Source organism: Lissotriton vulgaris, chromosome 1_1, assembly GCF_964263255.1.
Source record: "Lissotriton vulgaris chromosome 1_1, aLisVul1.2, whole genome shotgun sequence".
In the NCBI taxonomy this organism is placed as follows: Eukaryota; Metazoa; Chordata; class Amphibia; order Caudata; family Salamandridae; genus Lissotriton; species Lissotriton vulgaris.
In genome coordinates, this window is record NC_141685.1 from 2,047,222,128 (window position 1) to 2,047,249,392 (window position 27,265).

General features: G+C 46.4%; 1 protein-coding gene across 4 annotated transcripts in view; it reads left to right on the top strand.

Moving 5' to 3' along the window:
• The window catches only part of ABCC9 (ATP binding cassette subfamily C member 9), a 915,119-nt gene that overhangs the window by 448,970 nt on the left and 438,884 nt on the right, over positions 1–27,265 (top strand). For all 4 annotated transcript variants that reach the window (XM_086920457.1, XM_086920444.1, XM_086920437.1 and 1 more), the window contains 2 exons: positions 683–903; positions 4,280–4,446. In XM_086920457.1, coding sequence (XP_086776583.1) covers positions 683–903; positions 4,280–4,446 — 388 coding nt within the window. The remainder of the gene's footprint in view (positions 1–682; positions 904–4,279; positions 4,447–27,265) is intronic.

Sequence of the window (27,265 nt, forward strand, 5' to 3'; positions counted from 1 at the left end):
ATAAGGTTCCAAAGCTGAGACCGTTTGCATTGCAAATGCTTGTTTTTACAAAGGAAACACCTTTTGTTAATCGGCAGTAAATTATAAATATATGGGACTTATTAGAAGGGCTCTTAGAAATGCAATAAGTCTATTTAACAAATCTCTTAAGTGTCTTATAATATAAAAACATAGCTGAGAGTGCATCGGGACAAAGAGGCACTTTTCATTTGCCTGTAAACCACCTCTGTACTGCTCGGTCATCACAAATGTAACACGGCCCGAACACTCGAGTGCACAGTCTCGTCAAAAGTGGGTCATGTTGTTTCGGCTATTTCTCCTGCTGCAGCCCTTCACTGAGAAAATGGGCTTTCTTTAAAAAAAAGTCTTCTAACTATGTATCAATATATGCTATTTTGCAGTGTTCAATGTCAGAGTGCACTTTATTTCTGGAAGTCTAGAGAGAGTTTATATCTATCAAGAGCTGTCATCCTGGTCTTTCAGGTAGGAAGCACAGACCCAATCCGTTAGGACAATGTGGTTAAACAGCCAGACATGTTTTCAAAGTATTTAAAAATAGACTGTTTCCTGAATGACTGCTCAAGGGGTGGCACAGTTTACTAAACACTCTTTCCTGAAGTATGCTAATATTTATTGTACTGCTGGAGCCGAATTAATTCATTTGTCTAAATCTGCAACACAGAGGAAGAAGAAGAGGAGGATGAGGAAGACAACATGTCCACGGTGATGCGCCTCAGGACCAAGATGCCTTGGAAGACCTGCTGGAGATACCTCACTTCCGGAGGCTTCTTCCTGGTCTTCCTCATGATTTTTTCCAAACTGGTCAAACACTCGGTCATTGTGGCTATAGACTACTGGCTCGCTGATTGGACTTCCAATGCCAATGTTCCGAACAGTCCTGAGGTAAAACATTTATCATTTAATATTTTTTTATTGGCAGCACTGTATCACCTCCTCGATTCGGCACATTTTAGTCAATACACCTTTATTAAAGTAGCACTTACAACCAACACTTTTCAGGCCATTGAATGTTCATTACCATTAGGACTCCACAGACGTAACCTGTGACCTTCTTCTACTTGAAATGGCTCAGAAACTAGCTGGTAGATAGAGTGTGCCAGTTCTAAATGTTAGAACAAAAGTGGCAGAAGGTACAATGGGATAAAAGACAGGGCGTCTCCAGGATTTTGAAATTTGGGACAGCCAATGCACAGAAAAATTGTTGGGTGGTCTTCTCCTTTAAATTCATAATAGACAAACAATTAAATAAGTCACAATAGTCTTGCAAGATTGAGTGGCTTAAGCAGAGTTACATTCCCAAAACGTCATTTGATTCCTAAGACCAATGGTTTTAATGCCACCTTCACTATCGGCAACCCATTCTTTTTAATCCCCTGTGAAACATGTTTCTCTGTCTCTGTGAATTGTGTTTGTTTGCTCTTTCTCTACCTCTCTATCTACCTCTCTTTTTTATCTTCTCTCTCTCCCTTTCTCATTCTCTTGCTCTCTACATAGACCTTTTTCTCATTGTGTTCCTCTCTCAATGTATGTCTCTGCCACCCTTGTAATTTTCGCTTTCTTTCTGCCCTTTCTGTCACTCATATACTCTTTCTCTCAACGCTAACCCCTTTGTACTCTCTCTCCCTTCCTCTTGCTATTTGTCTCTTAATCCCAGCCTTCACTTAGCTTCCCTTCTCTCACACTCTTTCATCGTACTTTGTTTTTTCTCCTCCTCTCTCTAACTAATTGTATGCCAAAATAGCTATAACACAAGATTGCAGGATGTAACTATTCTGGCCTAAACATGGCTATGAAAATATTTCTCTGCTGAGTTAAATATTCTGCTGGTAAAATTTGAACATTTAACTCCGACAGGATGATTTAAAAAAAAAGGTATAATTTGGACAAAAAAAAATTGTCAGACGATATATATGCCAGAGTATTCTGGTAGAATGCCATTCAGTTTACCGTTCTTCCTCTCATTCATCACTTTTTATTTTCCTCTTTTTCACAATCCTTCTCGCTAATTTTGTCTCTCTTCCTGTTTCTCTCTCTCTCTCTCTCAGTTTCTTTTGTATTTCTTTCCCGTCTAGCTCTATGTATCTCCCATTTGAAATTCTGTCATCTATCTGTGTCGGGAAACATCCTTTACAGCGCAACCATTACATCGCACTACACTTACAACACGGTCATTACATCGCAACATCCTTTACAACGCATTTCACTACAACGCAGGCATTACAACGCATGACACTACATCGCATGACACTCGATTGCATGTCACTACATCGCAGGCATTACAACGCATACAATTACAATATACCATTACAACGCATAGTACCCCTACACTATCTAAAACCTACCCTACTGGTGCACCCCCTGGAGTTAGAATAATAATTTTTTACCCCTACACTATCCAACACCTACCCTACTGTTGAACCCCCTGGAGTTAGAATAGTAATTTTTACCCCTACACTATCCAACGCTTACCCTACTGTTGCACCCCCTGGAGTTAGAATAGTAATTTTTACCCCTACACTATCCAACACTTACCCTACTGTTGCACCCCCTGGAGTTAGAATAGTAATTTTTACCCCTACACTATCCAACACTTACCCTACTGTTGAACCCCCTGGAGTTAGAATAGTAATTTTTACCCCTACACTATCCAACGCTTACCCTACTGTTGCACCCCCTGGAGTTAGAATAGTAATTTTTACCCCTACACTATCCAACACTTACCCTACTGTTGCACCCCCTGGAGTTAGAATAGTAATTTTTACCCCTACACTATCCAACACTTACCCTACTGTTGCAACCCCTGGAGTTAGAATAGTAATTTTTACCCTTATACTATCCAATACTTACCTGGAATGCAATGTACTGGTATGCGTTGTAATGGTATGCTTTGTAAAGGTCTAATGCGATGTAATGGAATGCGTTCTAAAGGTAGTTTCTAAAAATGCGATGTACTGTCATGTGATGTAATGGAGTGCGTTGTAAAGTATGTTACGATGTAAAAACTGCGTTGTAAAGGCATGCATTGTACATATATGCGTTGTAAAGTCATATATTCATCTGTATCCTCGCTCTTGAAATGGCAATGCACATCATGGAATATGGTTCACTAATGATATCAAGAAAAAGTTGGAAATGCACATCTTACGGTGTACTCTTAAACAAAGTATAGATATAAGTATGTTCTCATTCACACAGAACTCCAGGCATAGACTCACAGATGTGCAACAACCATAGATTTTCCAAGAATATTCCAACTTTGCACAGCGTGATCTCATTGATTTTCCACTTACTAGAAAATCTGCATTACCAAATGATATGGTAATGTCGATATGCACAAACATGTTATTAATCTATAAAACAACTCTCTTTGGAGAAACTCTATTCAGTACACACTCATGATATCTGTACATTTCCCTTCTCTTTCCCATTTTGGAAAGTTATTGCCTTTCATAGAAGTACATTTCTATGTTTTTTCATGGTGGCTTTTGCATTTCTAAAGGCCACTCCCTGTAATGTGCTCTCCACTGCAGCTAACCATAAATCTACAACAGTGGATAATCTGACACACTGTGGTATGTACTATTATGCATGTGTCTTTGCAGATCTAACAAAAAAGTTTGAGAAATAAACTCCCTATACTTTCCATATGTATTTCCTTCCTGATTGTGTAACCTACCGACCGGTTCCTGCAGTTTGCCCATGTGGAGCTTGGATATGTCCTTCACCTAGATGAGAACCGGGTTCTCTTTGAGCCCATTCTTACATCCTGCCATGTAGTGGCCAATCTCTGAAGCTGGGACACGTCAGCCTCAGTTGTTCCTCTTTTGCATGTACGATAAGATCTCGAAAGGGATGACACAGAATTTTCAACTTCGATTGGCAATAATATTTTTGGGAAGGGAATAAATTCGAAACACTTTTAAACATCCTTTCATTTAGAAAATATTTGTTCGTTTTTCACTGAGTAAATCAAGTAATCGAAAGAATATCCATGATCATGTATATTCTAATGACAATTGTGTAATCTGTGTTCTCATGAACCAGGAATAGCTTTTTTTAAACTGATTTCAAATCTAAATGAATCTGAACTACATGAAGGGTTGTAATTGGTAATGTGTGGTGTTAATTTCTCCATTTTGTGGTATCCAGTTTTGTTACTGTAGTTTAGCTCATAGATCTTTTTATAGAAATATGCATGAAATAAACATAAGCATTCTGCAAGATGCTACATTGTGAAAGTGTATTTCATTCCCCACAGGATGCTCAATCAGACCGAACATATTATGTTGCTGGCTTCACCATACTATGCGGCTCTGGCATCTTCCTTTGCCTTGTGACGTCTCTGACTGTGGAGTGGATGGGGCTCACAGCTGCGAAAAATCTCCACCACAACCTCCTTAAGAAAATAATTTTAGCACCAATTAGGTATAGTATTGCGAAATAATTTAATCCAGCAAATGTTAGCATGAAAAGGAATAGCAATTAGGCCTTGGCAAAATTCAAATTACGCCAGTGTAATTCATGTCATTTCAGGACTTTCTTGTTACGATTGATACCTGAAGGTTGTATGACGAAACCCTGCATGCATTTACCACACATTCCTTCACAATGCAGTCACTACTCTGACCGACATTACCACGCATTGCTTTACCACACACAACGTCACAAAGACTTGCTTTATGGGCAATGGACTTTGGAACGGTATAAATTACCATTCCAACTACAGTCTAAGCAACAGTAGGGTAGGTGTTGCACTTAAAAATCCAACACCAGTCCAACACGGCACCCATTACAGCAAGTTGTTGTAATGACTTGCAGGTTAAAGTAACTTTTGGTAAAGTCGCAGTTAGGGTAGTTACAACATTGTAAAGTTCGTTGAGGCTGCGGGGTAAAGGATGTTTCCCTTACGTGACATTCCAGAAATTCTGCCATTCTGAGTAACTCTGCTCCATTTGTGGTGAAAAGGTATAGGGAACGCAAAGGAACAATAGAATGTTAGTAGTGTTTTTTCGTGGTGCTTTTGGTTTATTGCACTTTTTTAGGGCATGTGCATTCTCACATCAAAAACTGATGCAAGGACGCATTTCACACTAAAGGTTAATGCTGAATGATGGAGCTGCCTTTCGCATAGTACTCATAATTTCATGTAACTTTGCCAAAATTTCATGGAATTATGTGAAAGCAAATTATGCTAATTTCACACATCTCAAATAACAATATCACCACTAAAATAGGGATGCATCTCTTCTCTACTGATGCATGCACATATTGTATCTTTAAAAGGCACAGTCAGTCCAGGTCCTGAGTGTTGGTCATTATTGGGGCTATTGGGCAGTGCTACTTGTCCACAAATAGAAGATAAACATCAGAGTCACAAGCAATCAGCACGCAAGGTACATAGGGATCACTTAGCATTTAGGAACGTGGGAACTCCAACTGTAATTAGCAGACTGCTCATTCCTCCAAAACTGCATTTCCCTTACCACATTTAGAGATGCAGTGAGTGCCAGGTTTCCAGTGGTGCGGCCTCAACCAGCTCAGTTGTCGAAAACCCTCGACCTGGCAGCCTGACCACCATAGGGTCATGTAGTCAAAGTGGTGGATATCACAAACTTATTTAAAGTTGGACATCCCCCACTGATTTCCCTGCCCACTTCTGCAATGCAAAACATGGTCAATCCGGGTAGGTAAACAAAGAAATGTCCCTAAAGCACTGTGTACTGGTGACATTTCTCTTTTACTTTCCAGAAATAAATATTCAGCTTCTAAGGTTTGTTTCTGAGAACTAAAAAAACACGTCAAGCAGGCCACATTAACATGCAGCCCACTCGACATTCAGTTGTGAAAATAAGTGCATCAGTCACACATGCAGATGCTCTTTTGTCACAGAAATCTCCACCACACAGGTAGGGTCTTTCAATTGTGTGGGCAGTTTGCCACTGAGAAGTCTATAGTTTATGCTTCCACCAATCTAGCTTCCGGGCAGGCTAACTGTCAATGTTTAAATGATGCTCTTAGTCTTAAACAGAAAGTATGTGGTCACTTTAGCATTCATGACTTACTGGGCTACTATAGGTGAGGAGTCCAAGTCTTAACTCAAGAGAAGCAACAATAAAGTGTTAATCATTCTGCCAAGCATTTTGTTTTGTATATCAATCAATCAATCAGGTGACTTGTAAAGCACGACTACTCAGCCATAAGGGTTTCAAGGCGCTGGGCAACACCTTTAATACTAACTTGTATATTAAATTTAGTTACAGGCTTAACATTTCCAATCAACATTGGAAGCACACAACAACATAATACTATCAAATTCCAAACATTGGGGCTGATTAGGATGGCGGACGGATCGCCACCGCCATGCAGGCGGTGGCGATCCGTCCGCCATCCGTGCCCGTCCGCCACCTATTTACCCCGCCATATTACAATGGTGGGGGGGACCGCGGTGGACAGGAAGACCGTCCGCTGCTTTTCAGCCGCGGTCGCCTTGCGACCGCGGCGGAAAAGGTCTAATATGGTGGCGGTGTCTAATAGACATCGCCAGCCATATTATGATGTGCTGTGGGCAATGCCTTTCCGTGGCGGCAATGCCACCACGAAAAGGCATACAGTCTTTGCTTTGGGGGCCCGTTGCGGGCCCCCATGGTGAAAGGGGTGGTGGGGGGTGCACATGGGGGGTACCTATGGTACCCCCCTGCGTTTCAAAATACAGCATGGCAGGCACCGCACGCTGCCTGTCATGTTGTGCTTTGAAACGCACAACATGCATTTTTAGCATTGCGGCGGGCTGTGCTTTCAGCGCCGATCGCTGCAATGTTAAAAATGTGGGATGCACCCGCCACTGTGGCGGGGGCATCCTAATTCGAGGCACGGGACCTCCGCCCCTGTGGCGGACGGTCCCGTCCCCCGACAGGATGGCGGACGGACTTTGTCCGTCCGCCATTCTAATTGACCCCATAGTTCCCAGTCTACAGTGGTGGTACAATGAGCCACTACTTCCATTATCGGATGGGTCATTGGACACAATAAGAGCTGTTACAAAACACAATACAGCTGTAAGACTAGGCTAAAAGTACTATATTATAGTTCTAATATATACAAACGTACATGTACTCTATTCTTTGTGAACCTCAGAAAATGCATAGTACCACCTGCAAGAAATGAATGAAGTACAATGCAAATACGCACACAGCATCCGGTTGTCACAAACAGCTACTGCTTGAAAACCTTCCCAGAAGCAGTCAGTGTGGATCAGCATTATGGATATTGCTTATCTATTTAAGTTTCTTTAAGGTGTACACAAAGCAACGTGCTTGTGGATATTAGATTACAGAATCAAAAAAGCAAATTAACAGCAACTGTTCATGGGTACCTACAAGTCGAAGGGCTAGAGTCTCGGAGTTCACACACATATGAAGGATACGTATGAGGTGGTAGGACACAGAACTTGTGGGTGCCGAATGGGCACACATTAGGGTACTGCCTCAGAGCCTCTGCAGTTCTGAGTGGACAATAAATGTCCCTAAACTGAATGAACTATTAAGTCACCCAGGGTCTAGACCACTCTAGTAACAAGGAGCAACAGAGAAATGGCAAAAGATAATGAAACTTAACCCAAAGAGGGGTGTGCTTCTCAGACCGAATCACCATCATCTCAACTACGTATGTTATGTTATGTTATGTTAAGCCATTTTTATATAGCGCCGGTTCACCATCAGGTCTCTTCGCGCTTCTAGGGGGGAGTTTTACAACAAACATGAGCTGATGTGAGCGAGTTATTTCATGGTCAGTGCCTCCAAAATCAAAATGGCCTTGAGTTTTTTCCCAAATCAATTTCTCTGGCAGCTCTTCTCTGTCACTAGTGCCGAGTCTGAGAAGTTCAGTAAATGTCACTAACATTGCTGTTCATCCAGGCTGGTTTTATGGCAGCTTCCTTCGGTCTCATGGTGAGGGCTGCAGCAGCCGCGGCCCGTGGATGGAGTTCCATGGGGCAGAAAGGTGGGGTGGAGGAGGGGCAGGGTGGTGTTGCTAAACACCGGAATATGGATAATGTGAGGTCAGTAAACAATTTAATAAATAAAACTAATTTCGTAGCGTGCCCTGCATCTCAAAATGAGATGCAGGGCGTGCTTAGCACCCCCCACCCCGCCATTCTGCCCCACGGAACTCCCTCCACGGGCCGCGGCTGGGGTACAGTAGTCCGTGGTCTCCTTTGAGCACCCTTGGTATAGGGCTTCTCGTGGCTGGTCGGGGGCTCTATGCTTGGGATGAGCAGCAACAGAGAAGGCAAACAGAGCTTCAACAGAGCCTTGGCGTTTTCCCCATCAAGCTGGTTGAGTCTGTAAAAAAGAGTTCTCTCCAACCCAAGTTCTTGGAATCTTCAGTGAGCAGCAATGTTGCTCCTACTTATGCTCCCAAATGAGAGCAGCTAGTGGAGAGCCAATACCTATTCATTATAATTTCAGTGGGGCAACCAGGCAGGCTCATGTCTAGTTGGACTCACCACAAAGGAATCTGGGATACCAGTTGCCACAGCCTCCCTGCAGGAGCTCGTTTTGAATCTTCTAGGGATTCTCTTGCATGAAGGTAGGTAGATTCACTCCAGACAGCCTAAACAAAGCAACAAGACGAAAAACAAAGCATAGGGATGTCTTCTCTTGATAGCAGCAATCCTTCATCTTGCAAATACATCCTTGCATTATAACAACACTTGTGGGTAAAGCTAACTTAACCATGCTTAAGGTTATAAGCCATTGTTATGTTATGTTAAATAAATTTATTAAGCGCGACTAACACCATTAGGTTTCTTGGCGCTTTGCTGAGGGAGCAGGAAAGAGGAACGTGAGATAGCAACTAATTGTAAGACTCAGTGAAGAGGAAGGTTTTAAGAGAGGATCTGAACCTGGAGTAAGGAGAAGACAGCCTAAGAGGAAGGGGTAGGGAATTCCAGAAGGAAGGGGCTAAGAATGAAAACCTGAGGCCACCATGTTTCTTCCTCCTGAATCTGGGAACTGATAACAAGGCCATCTGAGATGACCGAAGAGTGCGAGGAGGAACATACGGGTGAAGAAGGGAGGAAATAAAAAGGGGACTGTGACCTGCAAGAGATTTGGAGATAATGCAGCCAAGCTTGAATTCAGACACTCTGTTCATCACCACTCCCTTTTCTGTATCATTTTTGTCCACCATAAGCGTGGAAGGGTATACTCAGATGTGAGTCCCTAGCTCATTGCACCATCAGGATTCAAGCAAGCCGGGCCGAAAACGGCTGAAATGCCAGAAACCGGTCCCCGGTAGCTTGTTTCCTTCCCAGTATAAGAATTGGCTTGGTAGTTTGGTCTGCCCTGTTCCCATGATGCACTGGGCCAGGGTCAGACTAATTTGCATATAGCCAAGTTCTGAGCTGGGATGGTGCAGTGAGCTAAAAAACGGTGATGGATCAAGCCCTGATCTTTGGGCTGGGTAAGAGTGGTCTGCTTAATTCAGACACTCTGTTCATCACCACCCCCTTTTCTGTATCAAGCTTGAATTTACAGCGGGCAAATACCGGGAGCCAATGGAGACTTTTTAAAAGGGGGCGAACATGTTGATCTCTGGGTTGGTGATAAATCAAGCGAGCGGCCTGATTTTGGATCAACTGGAGTCTCCTGAGTTGGTAAGCAGGAATGCCTACATACAGTGCATTTGCGTAGTCAAGCCTAGACATGACTAACGCAAGCAGGGCCAAAGTAAGGGCCTCGGTAGTAAGTAGGCGGGAGATTTCACGTATTTTCCTGAGTTGGAAGTGGCTTGAGGATACTACTGCGCTTATCTGGGGCGTCATAGAGAGGTCACTACTAATGACGACTCCCAGGCTTTTGGCTGAATTGACAGGGCAGGGAGGAGTGCCTAGGCTTGCAGGCCAGAAAGAGGGGTGCCAGGGATTGGAGGGTCCCCCGACAAGAACCAGCTCGGTCTTGTCGGGGTTGAGCTTCAGGTGGTTTGAGCTCATCCAATTACTGATGAAGCAGAGCGTATTTTGGAAGGTGGTGATAGATTCATCAGAGGAATCGATAGTAAAAACCAGTTGGATGTCATCCGCGTAATTGAACGCGGTGACATTAAACCTGCGGAGGGAACGTATTAACGTGGCCAGATACAAATTAAAAAGGAGGGGGGATAAGGAAGAGCCCTGTGGGACACCGCAGGTCAGCTCGACCTGGGTAGCGGAGAACTGGGACAGCCTGACGGCTTGATGGCGTTGAGTCAAGAAAGACCGAACCCAGTCCAAGGCGGTACCCTGGATGCCAGCCTCTCTGACACGGTCGACCAAGATATCATGGTCGACCGTGTCAAAGGCGGCTGACAAGTCCAGGAGGACCAGGGCCTGACAGGTGTTAGCGTCAGCCCCCCTGCGCAATTCCTCCATCACAGAGAGGATGACTGCTTCTGTGGAGTGCGCAGGTCTAAACCCAGCCTGCTGGGGGTCCAAGATGCACGAGTCTTCCACAAAGGTGCTGAGGGTTTGAGTAACATGCGACTCCAGAACTTTACTGAGGAAGGGGAGGAGGGAAATTGGGCGATAGTTGCTCATGATGGAAGGGTCTGCCGAAGGTTTTTTCAAAATGGCAACCACCTCGGCCTGTTTAAAGAAACCAGGAACCTCCCCAGTAGTCAGAGAGTTGTTTAAAAGGGCTAGGGGGGGTTCAGGACAGGAAGTGAAAGCTTCCCGGAGGGCCGAGGGGGGGCAGCAATCGCCAGGGGAACCAGAAGAGACTTTATGCAGAAGTGAAAGAAATTTGACCTTTTGAGATAAGGGGGATCTGGGTTAAAGTGTGAGTGTTGGAGTGACAGGAAGCACTGGACTGAGGGGGGACAGGTGAGGCTTGGGCAGAGATGCTGGTTTTAATCTTGACAATCTTGTCCACAAAAAATTGGTTCATAAGTGTCATAATGCAGACTGACTATTGTTCATTAAGGATTATGCTGGTGATGGCTGCATGCAAGAGTCCTAACCATTATATTTAATTAAAAAATGAATATGAATATTCAGAGAGGGGGCCCATCTAGCCCAAGACAATGGCCTTAATACAATATGGAGAGATCAGTAGTCTACTGTCACTAGCCTTAGCTTAGGGAACAGGGCCAAGAAGACATTGAGAATACATGGGAGATAACCAAGTAATGTTATTCCCATTATCCGAGCACACCTGAGTCTCCCTGTTGGACCTGGCCTCGTGGCGTAGTTCCCCCCGCTACTCAGTTCCCCGTTAGCCCAGCTCCATACCCAGAAACCCCTAGCTGCCCTGCCCATGTCCGACCAAACACCCACGGCCCGCATCGGCCTGTCCCCGGCCACCTTCCCAGCCCGCGCGCCCCAAACCCGCAAGGCCCTATAGGCCCACCGGCAGCCATTTTCCCTTCCCAAGATCCCTGACTCTGTGGGCCTAGCATGACCCCAGCCCCAGCGCAGCGTAGGCTCCAGACGCGCCAGCCCCTGTTGGGAGGGTGAGGGCTACCCTAGTGAGAGAAGACAAGGAGTTTCGATGGCACCTTCGGCCTCCCCTGAGAGACTGGTTTCGGTCACACCTCTGGTCTTCCCCTGGGGGCCAGTTTTGATTGCACCTCTGGCCTCCCCGATGCTGGCTCCAGACCTGCTGGGCGTCTGGGAATTCCCGGACGCATCCTCAAAGGGATCAAAGGACCAACCGCCGGACCTCACCCATGGGCCGCCCCCAGAGCCTCGGACCTCCACCTGTGAGGGTCCGGACATCAAAGGGCCACTGGACTATATCAAGGCCCGCCCTTGAACTAGCGGGCAGTTGTATCTTGGACAAGAAAGCCCTGCTGATCTGACCGCGGCTGAACTGAACCTCGTAACTCTTTGAGCCCTGCTGACGCTGACGTGGCTCGTTCTTGGAACTGAAACATCGGAGCCCTGCTGACCTCGTCGCGGCTCGAGCTTGAATCTTGAAGATCTCTACCGAACCTTCTGAGCCCTGCTGACTTGGTCGCAGCTCCCCCAGAACTTCCTCCAGAGCGAGCCCTGCTGACGTCGTCGCGGCTCGAGGAGCATTCTAGTCCGGCCGGACTATCGACGCTACCAACACGAGTTGAATCATCCTCAAATGAGTAGGATCACCAGTGCGGCTACCATCTTCCGTATCCCCCCGGCTCGAGGATTGAGAACTTTGCGCAGGGTACGCTACGTACTGGCCTATGAGACTAAGACTGTCCCGCTACCCCCTCCCTAAAGACTTGAGACTTTCTGCGATCCCTCGATCATTGTATATAAGAGAGATACTACTTTTTACGTGATTATAAAGAAGTTGATAACGAGACCCACGGTGTGGTGTCTGTTCATAAGTGTGGTGTGGTCCTCGTGTGTACGATTCGCTACTTGAGGTCTTCCCCGGTGGAGATCTCTCATAAGGCTCGGCATTCTGGTGGGAGAGGCGGGTCACGGAGGAGTCGGGTAGACATAACCTGGCCTCTGGGATCGCCCCTTCTAACACTCCCTAAAAGGAACAATAATTATAGGTAAAGGCAGCCCCAAGGAATTAAGGTCCCGAGAACTGTGATAAAAATGGAGCATCCATGGAAATGCATTTGGAACACAAGGAACATTATTGGAATGCTACACCACAGTGTTGATACTGGACTACATTATCACATACACATTTTATTTTTGATCAGTGGTTGACAGGGGTTAATACAACTTTGTGATGTCATGAAATTCTAGTGTCAAATTCTTTTTAGCATGCATTTGTTCTTTATTTCTGTGGACTTACTCATTGCTGTTCTGTGCAGTAGATTCTATGTTTAGATTATCCTTCATTCTCCTTTGTTACGTTGCTTGTATCAGTTTATCTTCTCATTACTATAATGTTGCCCTAATAAGTAGGCATAAGAAAAGTATTCTTATAGTCGGTTGAGGTGAATGTAGTAATATTGGAAAGGAAAAAATAGAAGGAAGCCACTGCTTTAATTAATCTGAACCACTAGAAATTAAACTGTGCACATTTCTTACCAATATTATGTAGATCATCTGTGTCATCACAGAATATGACCAATCATATACAAATCAGCACCGGTCCTACTAGGAACAGTTTTTGGTGAAGAGCTAAGCCATTGCCCTCTGAATATTAATAAAAGTACATACTTACTGGATACAGTCCTGCTGTGCATCTCAGTGAGATGCACAATGATTCTTTATGGCTCTGCCAACAAGGGATCAATGTCTGGGCACATTCTTAATGGTTGTATTATGGAACCCTGCATGCACTTACCCCGCATGCCTTTACAACCCAGTCACCACCCCAACTGCGATGTTACCACACATTACTTTACCATGCAATTTGTTACAACGACTTGCTTTAAGGGATGATGGACTCAATTACTATTCCAACTTCAGTCTATGCAACAGTAGGGTAGGTGTTGGACTTAATATTATACATTATTCCAACAATGCGTCCCTACAGAAAATCGTTGTAATGACTTGCGGGCGAAAGTAACACGGTATAACGTTGCAGTTGGGGTAGTGGCTGCCTTGTAAAGGCCGGTCGTTGTTGAGACTGCGAGGTAAAGTATGTTTCTCATCCTCAACATGAAGAATGGCACATTAAGAAAGCAACAAATTGAGAAAGTGATTGACTTAATTAGAAGTGCTGGTAAATGCTTTTGTTGCCTTACATATCACTGTTATTTTAGCTCATCCTTGCCATTACACAAGAAGACACATCCTATTCAAATTAGGTGAGGCATTGCTCCCAAAGGAACAGTCAATCCCACACTACTCGGCCACAATCCCTCTGAAAAGGATTACATACAACCACTGATCAGATTTGGTATTGTTGGTCCTCATCATTTAGATGCAGCTTGTCACACTATAGCACAGTGATCTTTGGATACTGATCTATTGGTATTTCTATGCCTTGCAGGGTGCCTCACTAAGACAACAAAAGCTTTGAGGTTGCAGGAATGACAGTTTTAGTGGACTAAGTTACCCAACAAAAAGTATGAGTTGGCAGCATAGACAAAAAAAACCACCATGAGGTGGCAGTATGGCAAGCTCTGGTGCCATGCCCTCACTATAAGGCTCCAACCTTGCAACTCCAGGTCCTCTCTATCCAGGGAGTAAGCCACATTAGATAATAATGCAAAACCTTTTCAGTAGTTTGATGAGCTCCTACGTTTGGCTATATGTAAAGGCTTTATGGTTCTGATAGAGCAATGGGAAAAATATGATGCCTCTCCTTATGCAGACACATATACTTTTCATAAACAAATGCACAGTAGAGCCGCATATATCTTCAGTGCCAGTTACAATCATCTAATGGCGAAAATGTGGAGCGATAAACGTAAGAATGTTGCATACAGCAAGCAATGACTGAAGGGCCTGAACATTTACCTTGGTGTATGGGTGGTATAAACTCTGTGCCGAATATTAAGTTAATTTGGGAGAGGGGCACACCTACCAAATTCATAAACGCAATCTGGTTCGGCAAAAACATAGGCCTAGATGTATCATCGTTCTCATTTGCGAATTCTTAATAGCGATTTTTACCGAATCGCTATTAAGAATTAGCAAAATGGGATGTATGTAGAAAATCGCTTTTTTTTTGCGATTCCTTATGATTCCTAATTTGCGAATTCGCACGTTGCGAATTCGCAAATTAGGAATAATTTTCCATTCATTCCTATGGGCCAGGAGGCCCATAGGATTGATTTTGAAAAAATTCTCAAATTGCGATTTCGCTATTTGCTAATCGCAATTTGAGAATTATTGCAAGGGTGCAGGGGTGTCTCATGGACACCCTGCTGCACCCCTCAAACTTACATGTGTGTGCATATGGCGCACATACATGCCCTGTGGGCATGTATGTGTGTCACATGCCACACTCAAAATTGGCACATTTTGCTTTTGTAAAGGAATTCGCAAATTAACACGAACCTCAAGTTCGTGTTAATTTGCGATTCCTTAACCTGAATTCGCAAGAAAAAAAAGCTTCATACATGGCATTTAAGGAATCGCAAATTTGCGATTCCTTAAATGCTTAAGCAAAATAAGGAATCGCAATTTTTTGCGATTCCTTATTTTGCTAATTTTACATACATCTCAAAAAATGCAAAATGTCCGTTTGCGATTCCTTAAGGCCGAAATTCGCAGAATTTCGGCCTTAAGGAATCGCAAAAGGCTTGATACATCTAGGCCATAGTCCTTGGAGATTCTCTGCTCAAGCACTGACAGCTGTAGCACAAGCAGGAAGCAATTTTCTAGACAAATGTGTTAAGATCACGCAGAGCCAACAACATTTTTAAGTCAAGAATTAACTGAATAAACCTTGTTAAAATTAGAAAAATAAAAAGAATGAAAAAAAGACAACAAAATTATCATAATCAAATCAGGGGAACCAATTTCATGACTTTTTGAAAGTTTCAAGCAGCAGCGACCTGTACGAACGGACTGAGGGGTCACGCCCTGTACTTTTATCCAGGCAAGAAGAGTGTCTGTCAGGCTGAACAAAGGTCAGCCTGATAGACACTCTTCTGGTTCAGGTCAGGAAGCCAGGAGCTAGACATGCGCTAGCCTGGCAAAAGTGTTTTGAGGCTCTCCCTCCAGTGAAAAAGGATCATGTCACTGATTGCCTTGGCTTGGGCACTTCAGTTTTAACCCCTGGAGTGCCAAGGGCTGAGTGTCATTCAGTAACACTTCATTTCAGAGTGGGTGTGGTCAGCAGTCTCACTGACCCCTTCCCACTCTGTGACAAGATTGGGACTGCTGCCTTTCCAATGAGGAACGTCATCAGTCTCAATCCTCATGGGACCTCCGAGGCTTCCATGTAGTAGAGCTGCTGTTGAGGTAATTTTTATGTGTTTTTTTTTGTTTGGTGCAAGTGTTCGTATATGTATGAATGAATGCGTACTTGTTAGTGATGGAGCATGATTATTTGAAAATATTCTTGCTCGATCAAATCTGCTCATCCAGTGTGAACTAATATTTATAAATATTTACTAACCGTGTGATAAACTAAAACGTGCGAAGGTCTTCAGAAAAAGCACGATGTAAAATGTGCAAAAGTGATCTAACACATTTAGAGTTTCTTAAACCCGCAATCAAAAGAATGCAGAAGAGAAATAGGCTGTAGAAATGAGAGATGATTTTGTTATGAAGGAAGTCAAGCCATAATTAGTGAGTGTTGTGAATGGGTGTGTGTGCATGTGTGAATAAATGGGTGTGAGTGAGGTATATTTGTTCGTATATGCCCGCCCCCTTGGTAAAATTACAGGCTGACACTGGTTTTAAGGCAATAATCACCTACAAAACATAAAGCATCAATCTAAATTATCACTTCATAATAGACTGTGATTTTGAGGTGATTTCCGGCTTACTGCAAAGGTATGGCAGTCGGATAGTTTTGGGCACCAAAATGCTCCAAGTGGAATTTAGCTGCATTTGATAGCTGTCACGGATGCTTCACTGCTGATGCTGATGTGCCATCTCACTCCGGTCGAAACTTTAACATTCAGACGTAGAGCCTGATTTCATTTCTGTAGGATCTGCCACCAAATTTATAAATTACTGTATTAGATCTGTCATCCTTAGAGTGGTCTTCCCCACAATTTTCTTGCCTTTTGCATCCAATTTTTGCTGATTATTTTTGTTATCCTTAGGACTCTGAGCACTTTACCACTGCTAACTGGTGCATGTGCATGTGCTTCTCCCCTAAACAGGATGACATTGGTGTACACATGATTGGTAAATGTTACTGGTAAGTATCTTGTAAAGTGGTATACCATATACCCAGGGTCTGTACATAAAATGCTATTAGTGGACCTGCAGAAGTCAAAGTGCCACCCACAGAAGTAGACTTACAAATCTGTCGCAGGCCTGCCACTGCAGTGCCTGTGTGTGTAGTTTACTGCCACTACGACTTTGCAATTAAAACTACTTGCCAAGACTTAAACTTTTCTTTTCTAACATATAAGTCACCCTTAAGGTCGTCCCCATTTAACCCTAAGATCAGGGTGCCATGTAAGTATATCGTAGGACGTGTACCTGTATGTTTTGCATGTCCTGGTAGTGACAAACAGCCTATTTAGTTTTTCACTACTGTGAGGCATACCCCTCTCATAGGCTAGCAATGGGAATTTGTTAATGTACTTTTAACCTGTAATTCCTGATTAGAAAGGAGAAGCATTTTCATGTTTGATATGTTTAGAATGGCAATGATAAATCCTTCTAACTGGTAAAGTTGGATTAAACATGTTTTACTTACTGCTCTCTACAGTACATGCCTGGGCTGGGTGACAGCTGCAATTTGTGCATTCCCTCTAGATAGCCACAAATACAGGAAGGGCTGGTTGTGACAGAAGACTCCTCTGCATTAATCTGTATTCGGATAGCCTTCCTGGCCAGTAAATCGGAGAGGTGGCTCACACTTATGTCTGAATAGGCTATGTCCTGTGCTCGCACAAAGCACTTATGTACCCCCCCACCCTCCAGGGTTAGCCTGGCAGGCAGGTCTTGATTGAAAGGGATTCTTGTGCACTTCAGAGGGTTCCTTTGAAGTAGTCCCCTACATCAAAGGCACTTTTGGGTATAAGTACTGGATTTCTGACCCCGTAGAATAAGACACTTCTGGATTTTGAACTGAGCCTCTGTCAGAAGACTGCTCTGCTGCCTAAAGGACTCAATTGGACTACTTTTCTGGAAGAACTGCTTTTCTGCTTGTTGCCCTGCTGCCTGCTGCTCCCTGACTTTGCTGGAGGGAGAGCTGGAGCCTGCCTTCACTCCAAGTAATCTCCAAAGGCTTGCCTCCTGTTTTCTGAAGTCTCAGGGACACAAAAGACTTCCTACAATTATGCTGGTTCTGCTGGACTCTGCTTTCTGCGAGTTATGCCCTTGCCTGAGGTGCCTCCTTCAAGCGCTGGGCCTCAGAAGTGCGTTCTGCCACTGTCTTCATCACCTATTGCTCCTGGGCCCATCTTCAACTTGCTCCGGACCCCCATTCGGCACCCCTGCAGTCCTGGGTCTTTAAAAGTGCTTTATGGGCCCTTGAAATCAAGTTTTTGGGTTTTACATGACCGCAAACTGGTCTGTTCGCACTGGAACTGTCCGCTCACTTGAAGGATCAGAGTGAGCTGGCGTAATATTGTCTCTTTGCACAGCAAGCATCCCGCCCATGACCGTGAGGCCCCTTCTTTCATCGAAATGCCCTTCAGACTCTTCACACCCGCATGATCATCGCTAATGACACTCTACTTGCTCCCTGAGATCGTCTCCTCGCGAAAGGTGCTCTTGGCTCAGTTTGAGAAGGTAAAACTTCAGCAGGACCTCTTTGGTAATGTGTCTGACCCGTGCTCCTTTGCAGTCAACCTTAACTATGGATTTATGCCAGTCTTGCAAGACTCAAAGTAACCTTTTGTGCTACTGACTTTTAAGTACTGTTTTTGGTGTATTCTTAAAAAATTCATAACTCTGGTTCTAATTATTGTATTTTTGTCATTTTGGTCTTGTTCTATTTATAAAAATATGATCTGGATATGGAATCTTTTAATGGTGTATTCATTGTGTTACTCTGTGTGTGTGGTGCGCAAAAACTTTACACATTGCCTCTTTAGATAAGTCTGACTGCTCTGTGCCAGGTTACCAGAGGCTGAGCAGAGGTTATCTTATTGTGTCTCTTACTTACCCTACCTAGAGTGGTGGTTCCTGCCTGACCTGGGTGCATACCTCAGTCAACCAGGAATCCCATTTCTAACACTGGTGATCACTGGTGAGGATAGGAATTGTGTGTGTGCAATACCAAATAGTAACTCATTGTGCACTACAATTCTCTACTGAGACCAGTGTGAGCCTTTTTCAATTGTCCCTGTTCTGACATCTTTTAATTTTTCCAAAGTCCTTTTGCCCAAGTCTCACTTCTTTTGGCTACGGCACCTTTGACACGGTTGATCATTCCATCCTTCTTTCCCGTGTCGAGGCGGCCGGCATTAGGGGACATGCTCTGGCTTTGCTTACCTCTTTTCTGAGTGGCCGCACGCAGGCCGTCCATCTGGCTGACTTTTCCGCACCCCCATGTAAGGTTCAATGTGGCGTTCCTAGGGCTCTTCCCTTTCTCCTCTCCTTTTTAATTTATACATTTTTCCTCTAATTTTTGGTTTACAGCAGATGGAGGTCACGGTCTTCAATTATGCCGATGACCTCCAGCTCATCTTCAACCTTTCTTCCTCCCCTGAGTCCATTCACAATTTCCAATTGGTTATGATTTTTATCAGGGACTGGATGAACTGCAACCACCTTAAGTTAAATCCAGATAAAACTGAATTACTACTCACAGGTGGCAGCTCCAGTCCCTGGACCCCATTGTTTTGGCCTTCTTCCTTGGGTACCACTCCCTCACCTGCCTCCTCAGTCAAGACACTAGGGATCAATCTTAACAACCACCCCACTCTTCATTCCCAGATCAGCTCAGTGGTGCCATCCTGCTTTTTAGTTCTTCGCACTATTCGTAAGATATCGCAGCTCTTTTCTTTTTCCTGCTCTTAAGTTGATCCTATTGGCCATGGTCTTATCACGCCTCGACTACGGCAACATCTTGTACAATGGGGTCCCTGCCTATGATCTTCGGCGCCTTCAAATGGTCCAAAACCAGGCTGCTCGTCTCATTTATGGCCTCCCGAAAATCCAGCATGTCACTCCTTTACTTAAATCCCTGAACTGGCTCCCTATTCGGGAGCGCGCCCTTTTCATGATAGGTCGCACGACCTTCCAGGCCCGCGCTGAAACTGCTCCAGCCTTCATTAATTCGGCAATCAAAATTTATGCTCCCAGTAGGGAGCTGCGTTCCGCTACCCAGTTCCTTCTGACTGTACCCCGTTTCAGGAAGAAAAAATCTGGGGGCGTGAAGTTTTGCGTCCTTGCACCCACCTTCTGGAACACCCTTCCCTGCACTATTAGATCCACGCTCTCCTATCCTGACTTTCGTAAAGTTTTGAAGACTCTACTCTTCTCACAAGCTTTTCCGTCCTAAGCATCCACCCTTTGTCCTCCTGGGTCTGCATCCATAGCGCCTAGGAACCGCCTGGTAGTCGTGCGCTCAATAAATATTTTAACTTCAACTTCAACTCTGTGGTCCTACCTGACAAGATGAAATTCAAGCTGGCCAACCTGGAAACATACAAAGTGGCTCAGCTCAAGGGGTTCTGTCAGGAGAAAGGTGTGTTCCACAATGGAAGTGCCAAGAAGGCAGAGTTTCAAAAACCTTGAGATTATTTGCAGAGGCCCACCCAGAAGGAGAAGTGGATGAGGAGGGATCTGTGTCTGAGGGAGAAACAGAGCAGTCCCTGACAGAGTGCAAATAGAAAGAACGAAAACCCTGCCTTAGGATATAAAGGCCCTAACAAAGGGGTCCAACAGATATAGGTAAAGGGGTGATTAACCTAGGGGTTGACATAACACATAACAATCACATGGTCAAATCAAGGATAAGCGAAACAATTCATATTTGAAAATATATTTCTTTTTTTATTATAATTTTTTTCATATAAAGAATAACAGTGATATAAATATAAAGTTTCTTTTAAAGTCTCATATGTACAAAATAGATCCTCAGTAAAATAGACATGAATAAGCAAGCAATAAATAAGAAAAATTCTATCCTACCCAGTAACGGCCACACAACATACATTCAGGTTCACTCACTTCAATCACCAACAAACCTAATCTATTTGATCTCATTCACCACTCATGCTACATCCATTCATCTAGTCCTGGCGAATACAGCACAAAGATGGTTTCACGTATTGTACAGGTCGGGATGTTTTAATCCAGGGGGGTGGTTCTGACTACAGGTCCTGATGTAAAAGGGACAATAGTCATTTTCCTGGGGACATAAGCCGACGCGCGTTTCGGTGGAAGGCCAATGGGGCCACACCTTCGTCAGGGCAAAGGGCAGTATACTGGGAGGGGGGACAGGAAGGAAGACACAATCTGTATATGTGTCTTATTCATCCAGGTAAAGGATATCTGAAGGAAATCAGGGATAATTTATAGTGGGTGAACCTTCAAATCGATCCAAGCCTTTTGATTATCAGCGCTTCAACTTAATGTTTTCTTCTTTCAGGGCTCACAATTCTCAGGCAGGTTTTGGGTAGGGCAGAACATCCTTCTAGCCAGCGTTTCTGGTTAAGGTAGATAGGACTGTCTTTTAATGTGCGTCCCGTTGTTTTCCAGAGGTATATAGATTTTCATAAGCTTCAATGTAACCAGGTAGTTCCTAGACTGGGGTTCTAATGCGCAGGTCTCTTGGTTTTAATGAAGATTCTTCTTCATGGGGTCAAAGTCTATGTGCCGTCCTCCATCGGCGGTAACTGACCCAGGTGGGTGCTGGCTAGTCTTAATTCAAAAATGCTGTCTCCGTATAGCAGGGGTTCCGCCGTCCAGATATCTCGGCCAAATGACTCTCCTGACAGAGTGTCATGACATGCAGTCTACAGACGGGGGAGGTAACAATTTCCTCCCAGGACTGGCAATCCACTCTAGAGCAGGCAGCAGTGTGTCTTCAAGGAGCCTGTCTTCAGATGATCTGGCAGACAGGAGGGAGGAGAAGAAACTAAGGTTAGAGCTTGCCAAGATGGAGAAGGACAAGTAGAAGTCCCTTGCCCTTGCTAAGCTTGAGAATTAGTAGGCTCTTGAGAAGAAGAGGCTAGCAATGAAGAAAAGGAATATGGCCCATGAGCTAAGCCTCAGAGAGCTGGATATTAGAGCCCTCCAAGTGGGGTCTAGCAACAACATACCTGCAGTGTCAACACATGAATCCAGATTCCATATCCCAAAAGCTATGGTGTCGTGCCCAGTTAAAATGCGGGAGATGACATAGATAAAGGGTTGGTAGCTTGCCGCTCGTAGTTGCAAGGAGTAGCAAGGAGGCAGAACATTCCTGTGTTGTCCCCCATTTGTGGAAGGAGGCTGTGGGGTCCAGAAAGGCGGAGACATCCTCACCGGCGCAGCACCGGGACTGCGAGTCCCAGGATTCGAAGCAGCTGCTGACACGCCGCACCTGGAGACTCTTTCCGGCTGGCCGCGCCTCCCCGCCCTGAGCGGCTTAAACCCCGACTCGCGGCCCCTGCTCCGCGGGGGCCGCTCGTAGTTGCAAGGAGTAGCAAGGAGGCAGAACATTCCTGTGTTGTCCCCCATTTGTGGAAGGAGGCTGTGGGGTCCAGAAAGGCAGAGACATCCTCACCGGCGCAGCACCGGGACTGCGAGTCCCAGGATTCGAAGCGGCTGCTGACACGCCGCACCTGGAGACTCTTCCCGGCTGGCCGCGCCTCCCCGCCCTGAGCGGCTTAAACCGCGGGAGCCGCTCGTAGTTGCAAGGAGTAGCAAGGAGGCAGAACATTCCTGTGTTGTCCGCCATTTGTGGAAGGAGGCTGTGGGGTCCAGAAAGGCGGAGACATCCTCACCGGCGCAGCACCGGGACTGCGAGTCCCAGGATTCGAAGCGGCTGCTGACACGCCGCACCTGGAGACTCTTCCCGGCTGGCCGCGCCTCCCCGCCCTGAGCGGCTTAAACCGCGACTCGGGGAACCCGCTCCGCGGGTGGCGCGAGTAGTTGCAAGGAGTAGCAAGGAGGCAGAACATTCCTGTGTTGTCCCCCATTTGTGAAAGAAGGCTGTGGGGTCCAGAAAGGCGGAGACATCCTCACCGGCGCAGCACCAGGACTGCGAGTCCCAGGATTCGAAGCGGCTGCTGACACGCCGCACCTGGAGTCTCTTCCCGGCTGGCCGTGCCTCCCCGCCCTGAGCGGCTTAAACCGCGACTTGCGGCCCCCGCTCCGCGGGAGCCGCTCGTAGTTGCAAGGAGTAGCAAGGAGGCAGAACATTCCTGTGTTGTCCCCCATTTGTGGAAGGAGGCTGTGGGGTCCAGAAAGGTGGAGACATCCTCACCGGCGCAGCACCAGGACTGCGAATCCCAGGATTCGAAGCGGCTGCTGACACGCCGCACCTGGAGACTCTTCCCGGCTGGCCGCGCCTCCCCGCCCTGAGCGGCTTAAACCGCGACTCGGGGCACCCGCTCCGCGGGTGCCACGAGTAGTTGCAAGGAGTAGCAAGGAGGCAGAACATTCCTGTGTTTTCCCCCATTTGTGAAAGAAGGCTGTGGGGTCCAGAAAGGCGGAGACATCCTCACCGGCGCAGCACCAGGACTGCGAGTCCCAGGATTCGAAGTGGCTGCTGACACGCCGCACCTGGAGACTCTTCCCGGCTGGCCGCGCCTCCCCGCCCTGAGCGGCTTAAACCGCGACAAGCAAGCCCCCGCTCCGCGGGAGCCGCTCGTAGTTGCAAGGAGTAGCAAGGAGGCAGAACATTCCTGTGTTGTCCCCCATTTGTGGAAGAAGGCTGTGGGGTCCAGAAAGGCGGGGACATCCTCACCGGCGCAGCATCGGGACTGCGAGTCCGAGGATTCGAAGCGGCTGCTGACACGCCGCACCTGGAGACTCTTCCCGGCTGGCTGCGCCCCCAAGGCCAGCAGCTATAGAACTACGCCCATAGACGCGCATCGCGGGACGCGCGCGGGCGGTCGCCGGGCTAAGACCGGGCAAAGAGCGGACCTGGGCAAGGGAGAAGCACACTTTTCGGGGTTTGAGATATTTGCGATACCGGAAAAATGGGGAGGGAGGGGTCGTCCATCGGGAGGACTCGCAATCTGGGTGGCATCCCACTTGGGTTGTCTAGCCACACGCCAAGATGTGAACTAAGAAGACATACTGGCTGTCCTTTTGGAATGGCCCAGATTGCTCAAACTACTCATAATAAATGTTTATTCCAGACCACTCCCTATATCTAGTGTATCAAAGACTATAGAAGAACTGTCGTCCTTCCTGGATGCTATTCCTGGGGGTATGCCCTACGTGGTGGGGGGGATTTCAATTCGCACTTTGAACCACCACCGGGCCTACTTGATGGACCCTCCCTAGAGGAGGATTCAAGTTGGCAGGTTCCTCCCTCAGAGGCCCCCCCGCCGAGAGCATGAACACCATTAGCCGTGCAGATAAATATACTTACCCTCACCCATGGCCTCAGGGCTTGCAATGGCCGCGTCAAATCTGACATCCCGAGTAAATGTACATATAACAAAACAGGGAGAGAATCAAGACTAGACTATCTCCTGGTACAGCTATCTGCCTGGAAACGGGTTATAGACTTTAGAGTGATAGTCAGAGAAGACAGCGACCATAACGCCCTGGAACTGGAATATGCCATCCCTCGTACCGAGGACAGGGTACAGGACGACCAAAGGGTCACGGCAGGACATCTCCTAGAAAACAATAGAAAGAGAATAAGATGGCAGAAGCTGTCCGCCAGGGACGACAAGATAGCGATCCTCTATGCCAGGACTACACCGATTCTGGAAGAAGCATTTGCCTCGTAGGGGCCATCGAGTACCCAGGAAAACAGAGACCAGCTCCGGAGTATACACGAATACCTAATTAAAACCCTAGAGGTGGATCTGTTTAGTATTGGACCCTCCAGGACCAGGGGAATACACAAAGACACCTGGTTTAACACCACATGCCGAAACTCCAAACGTGACCTTGTGCTTACAATTAAAGCGGGAGGAGATTCGTGCCAGAAGGCGGGCGTATAAGACACTCGTGGCAAATGCCAAGGTGGAATGGGATCTCCAACACTGGGAGAAGCTCTCTGAGTCACTAGCAACCAGGGACTCCCGTAAATTTTGGCGTGTGGTCAACCACGGCTCTGAAAACCTCCCGTTGGCAATCGAACCAAACATTGCCCCGAGTGTGTGGCAAAACCACTATCAGTCCCTATACGCCCCGGAGGCTGAATCCTTGGATTCCCCTCCCCAAATCCCTCAAAGTAACCAGGCTCCGGAGCCTTTCACTGAAAAAGAGGTAAGGGCGGCGATTGCAGGGTTGTCCTCTGGTAAGGCACCGGGGCTGGATGGGGTGCCGGGAGATTTATTTAAACAGGAACCAGGTATCTGGGCCCCCTACCTTCTGTTGATATTCAATGCAGTTCTTGAGGGGATGGAATTACCTGATACTTGGCTGGGGGCGGAGGTGGTCCCGATATTCAAAAAGGGATCTCCCTTGCTTCCAGCCAACTATCGCCCAATAAGTCTCATTGATGTATCACAGAAGTTATTTGGCAGGTTAATACTCAATAGGCTACAGACCTGGTTGGACGAGACAGACACCCTCAGTCCACTCCAAGCAGGATTTAGAAGAGGAGTCTCCACAGTCGATCAATTATTTCAACTAAATATCATCTACTGGAAGACAGCATTGATCGAGGGCGGCACTTTGTACGCGGTCTTTGTGGACCTTCGTGTCGCATTTGATCTGGTTCCAAGGGCAAAACTGTGGGAGGTAATGGCCGAGTTGGGCGTCCCGGGAGACATCCTTGAAATCCTGATCAGACTCCACAAAGATAATTATGCACGAGTTAGGTGCGGGAAAGGTGGCAAGCTGACTGACAGGTTCCCCGTTCGCAGAGGGGTGAGGCAGGGTTGTGTGCTAGCCCCGACCCTGTTTTGCCTCTTCGTAAACGGGGTGATAGAACACCTGAGGAGGATTAGTAACATCGATGCACCAAAATTGAACGGCAGCAGGGTGCCCGCAATCATGTTTGCGGATGACACCCTGCTGCTGTCCAAATCACCAATGGGGCTACAGCGGGTGCTGGACGGATTTCTAGGTTTTTGCAACGAAAGGGGCTCGAAATCAACCCTGCAAAGACTAAATTCATGATTCTCAACCCAAAGGCCAACAATCGCCCAAACCCCCGCCTGGGCACAGCATGTTTGGAAAGGGTATATGCAATAGAATACCTTGGGATAACCCTAAACCAGAATTTAACATGGTCAGCCCACATAACAAAAGCTAGCATGAAACTATCGCAGAGGGCGGGAAGTATCACAAGAATCGCTAGTAAATCCCCAGTCCGCCCGCTCGCACCTGCCATTCAGATCTATAAAGCCCAGGCTTGGGGAGGAATCATCTATGGAGGTGAGCTGTGGGGCCACACCTCGACACACACCATCCAAAGTATAGAAAACAAATTTATTAGACAACTGGTTGCCCTCCCCCCAAGTACCCCACTTCTCCCATTGAGACTAGACCTGGCTTTGAGACCTATTACGAAAGAAGTGGGCCTCAAACCTCTGATCTACTGGCGCCGCCTCTGGAGCAGCCAGGATCTTGCCAACTACAGATCGGAGCTGCAGGAATTCCTCATGTTACCCAATGCCACCAAAATTCCTTGGCTAAAGTATATAAGGAGAATGTGTGAGACTCTTGGAGTTCCTGACTTATGGTCGGATCCCGAAAGTGCGTTGTAGGAGAGTAGGGTCTGCTATCCTATGGTCACCCCAAATTTTTGCTTTTTGCTTCACTGGTTTCTGACTTAATGTGGCTGTGGGCCTGCTAATCAGACCCACAGCCTGCTGTTCTCTCTCTAAATTGATGCCCATGCACTCTAGGTGCATTACGAATTGGAACTGGTTCACCTTATGAGCCCCTGTAATAGTGCACCCTAGGTGCCCAGGGCATAGGTGTATCCAAGGCCTACCAGGGGCTGCAGCACGTATTGTGCCACCCCTGGCCTGGCCTCCATCTTTGACACAACTGGCTGATCACTCAGCTGGGGTAAGTCGGTGTAACCACCTCTTACTTAGGTACAGTATGTCTGTGCCTAACCCTAAACTGGACACATATGCTCCTATCAGCCACTCCTATGGAAGGCCTCATCAATCCTGGAGGCAGAGTGCTTGGAAATATGTGAGATGGTGCTCTGGCATGAGCTGAGCCTGTCTGCAGCTGTCGGGAACAACTCCCTAAGCTGGTCCGGGATATTGCCATACCATATACTCTTAAGTGCATTATAATCCTCGCGGTTAAATGCTAACTTTGGTTTGGCTTTATCAAAACATGTCGAGTAAGGTGTCATACGAATTGGAATACTATCCCCTCGCCAATTCTGGCGACGGGGATAGCATTCCACCCTTCTAGAGGGACACGACATGTGCGTAGCCTTAACCCCGGTTAAAGTTAAACAGAGCCTCAGCTTCACAAAATGGACGCTGCCACCACAGACACAAGTCTGGCCTCCTGCTGCTGACCGAAACTCGGCAGATGGTGGCCTGGACAAAGGGTTTCCTGCCTTGGGAGGTGCGAGCACCACCCCAGACAGGATTTTGTGTATTGGGTAGGACAGGGCTGAATAGAATCAGACATGCCCGG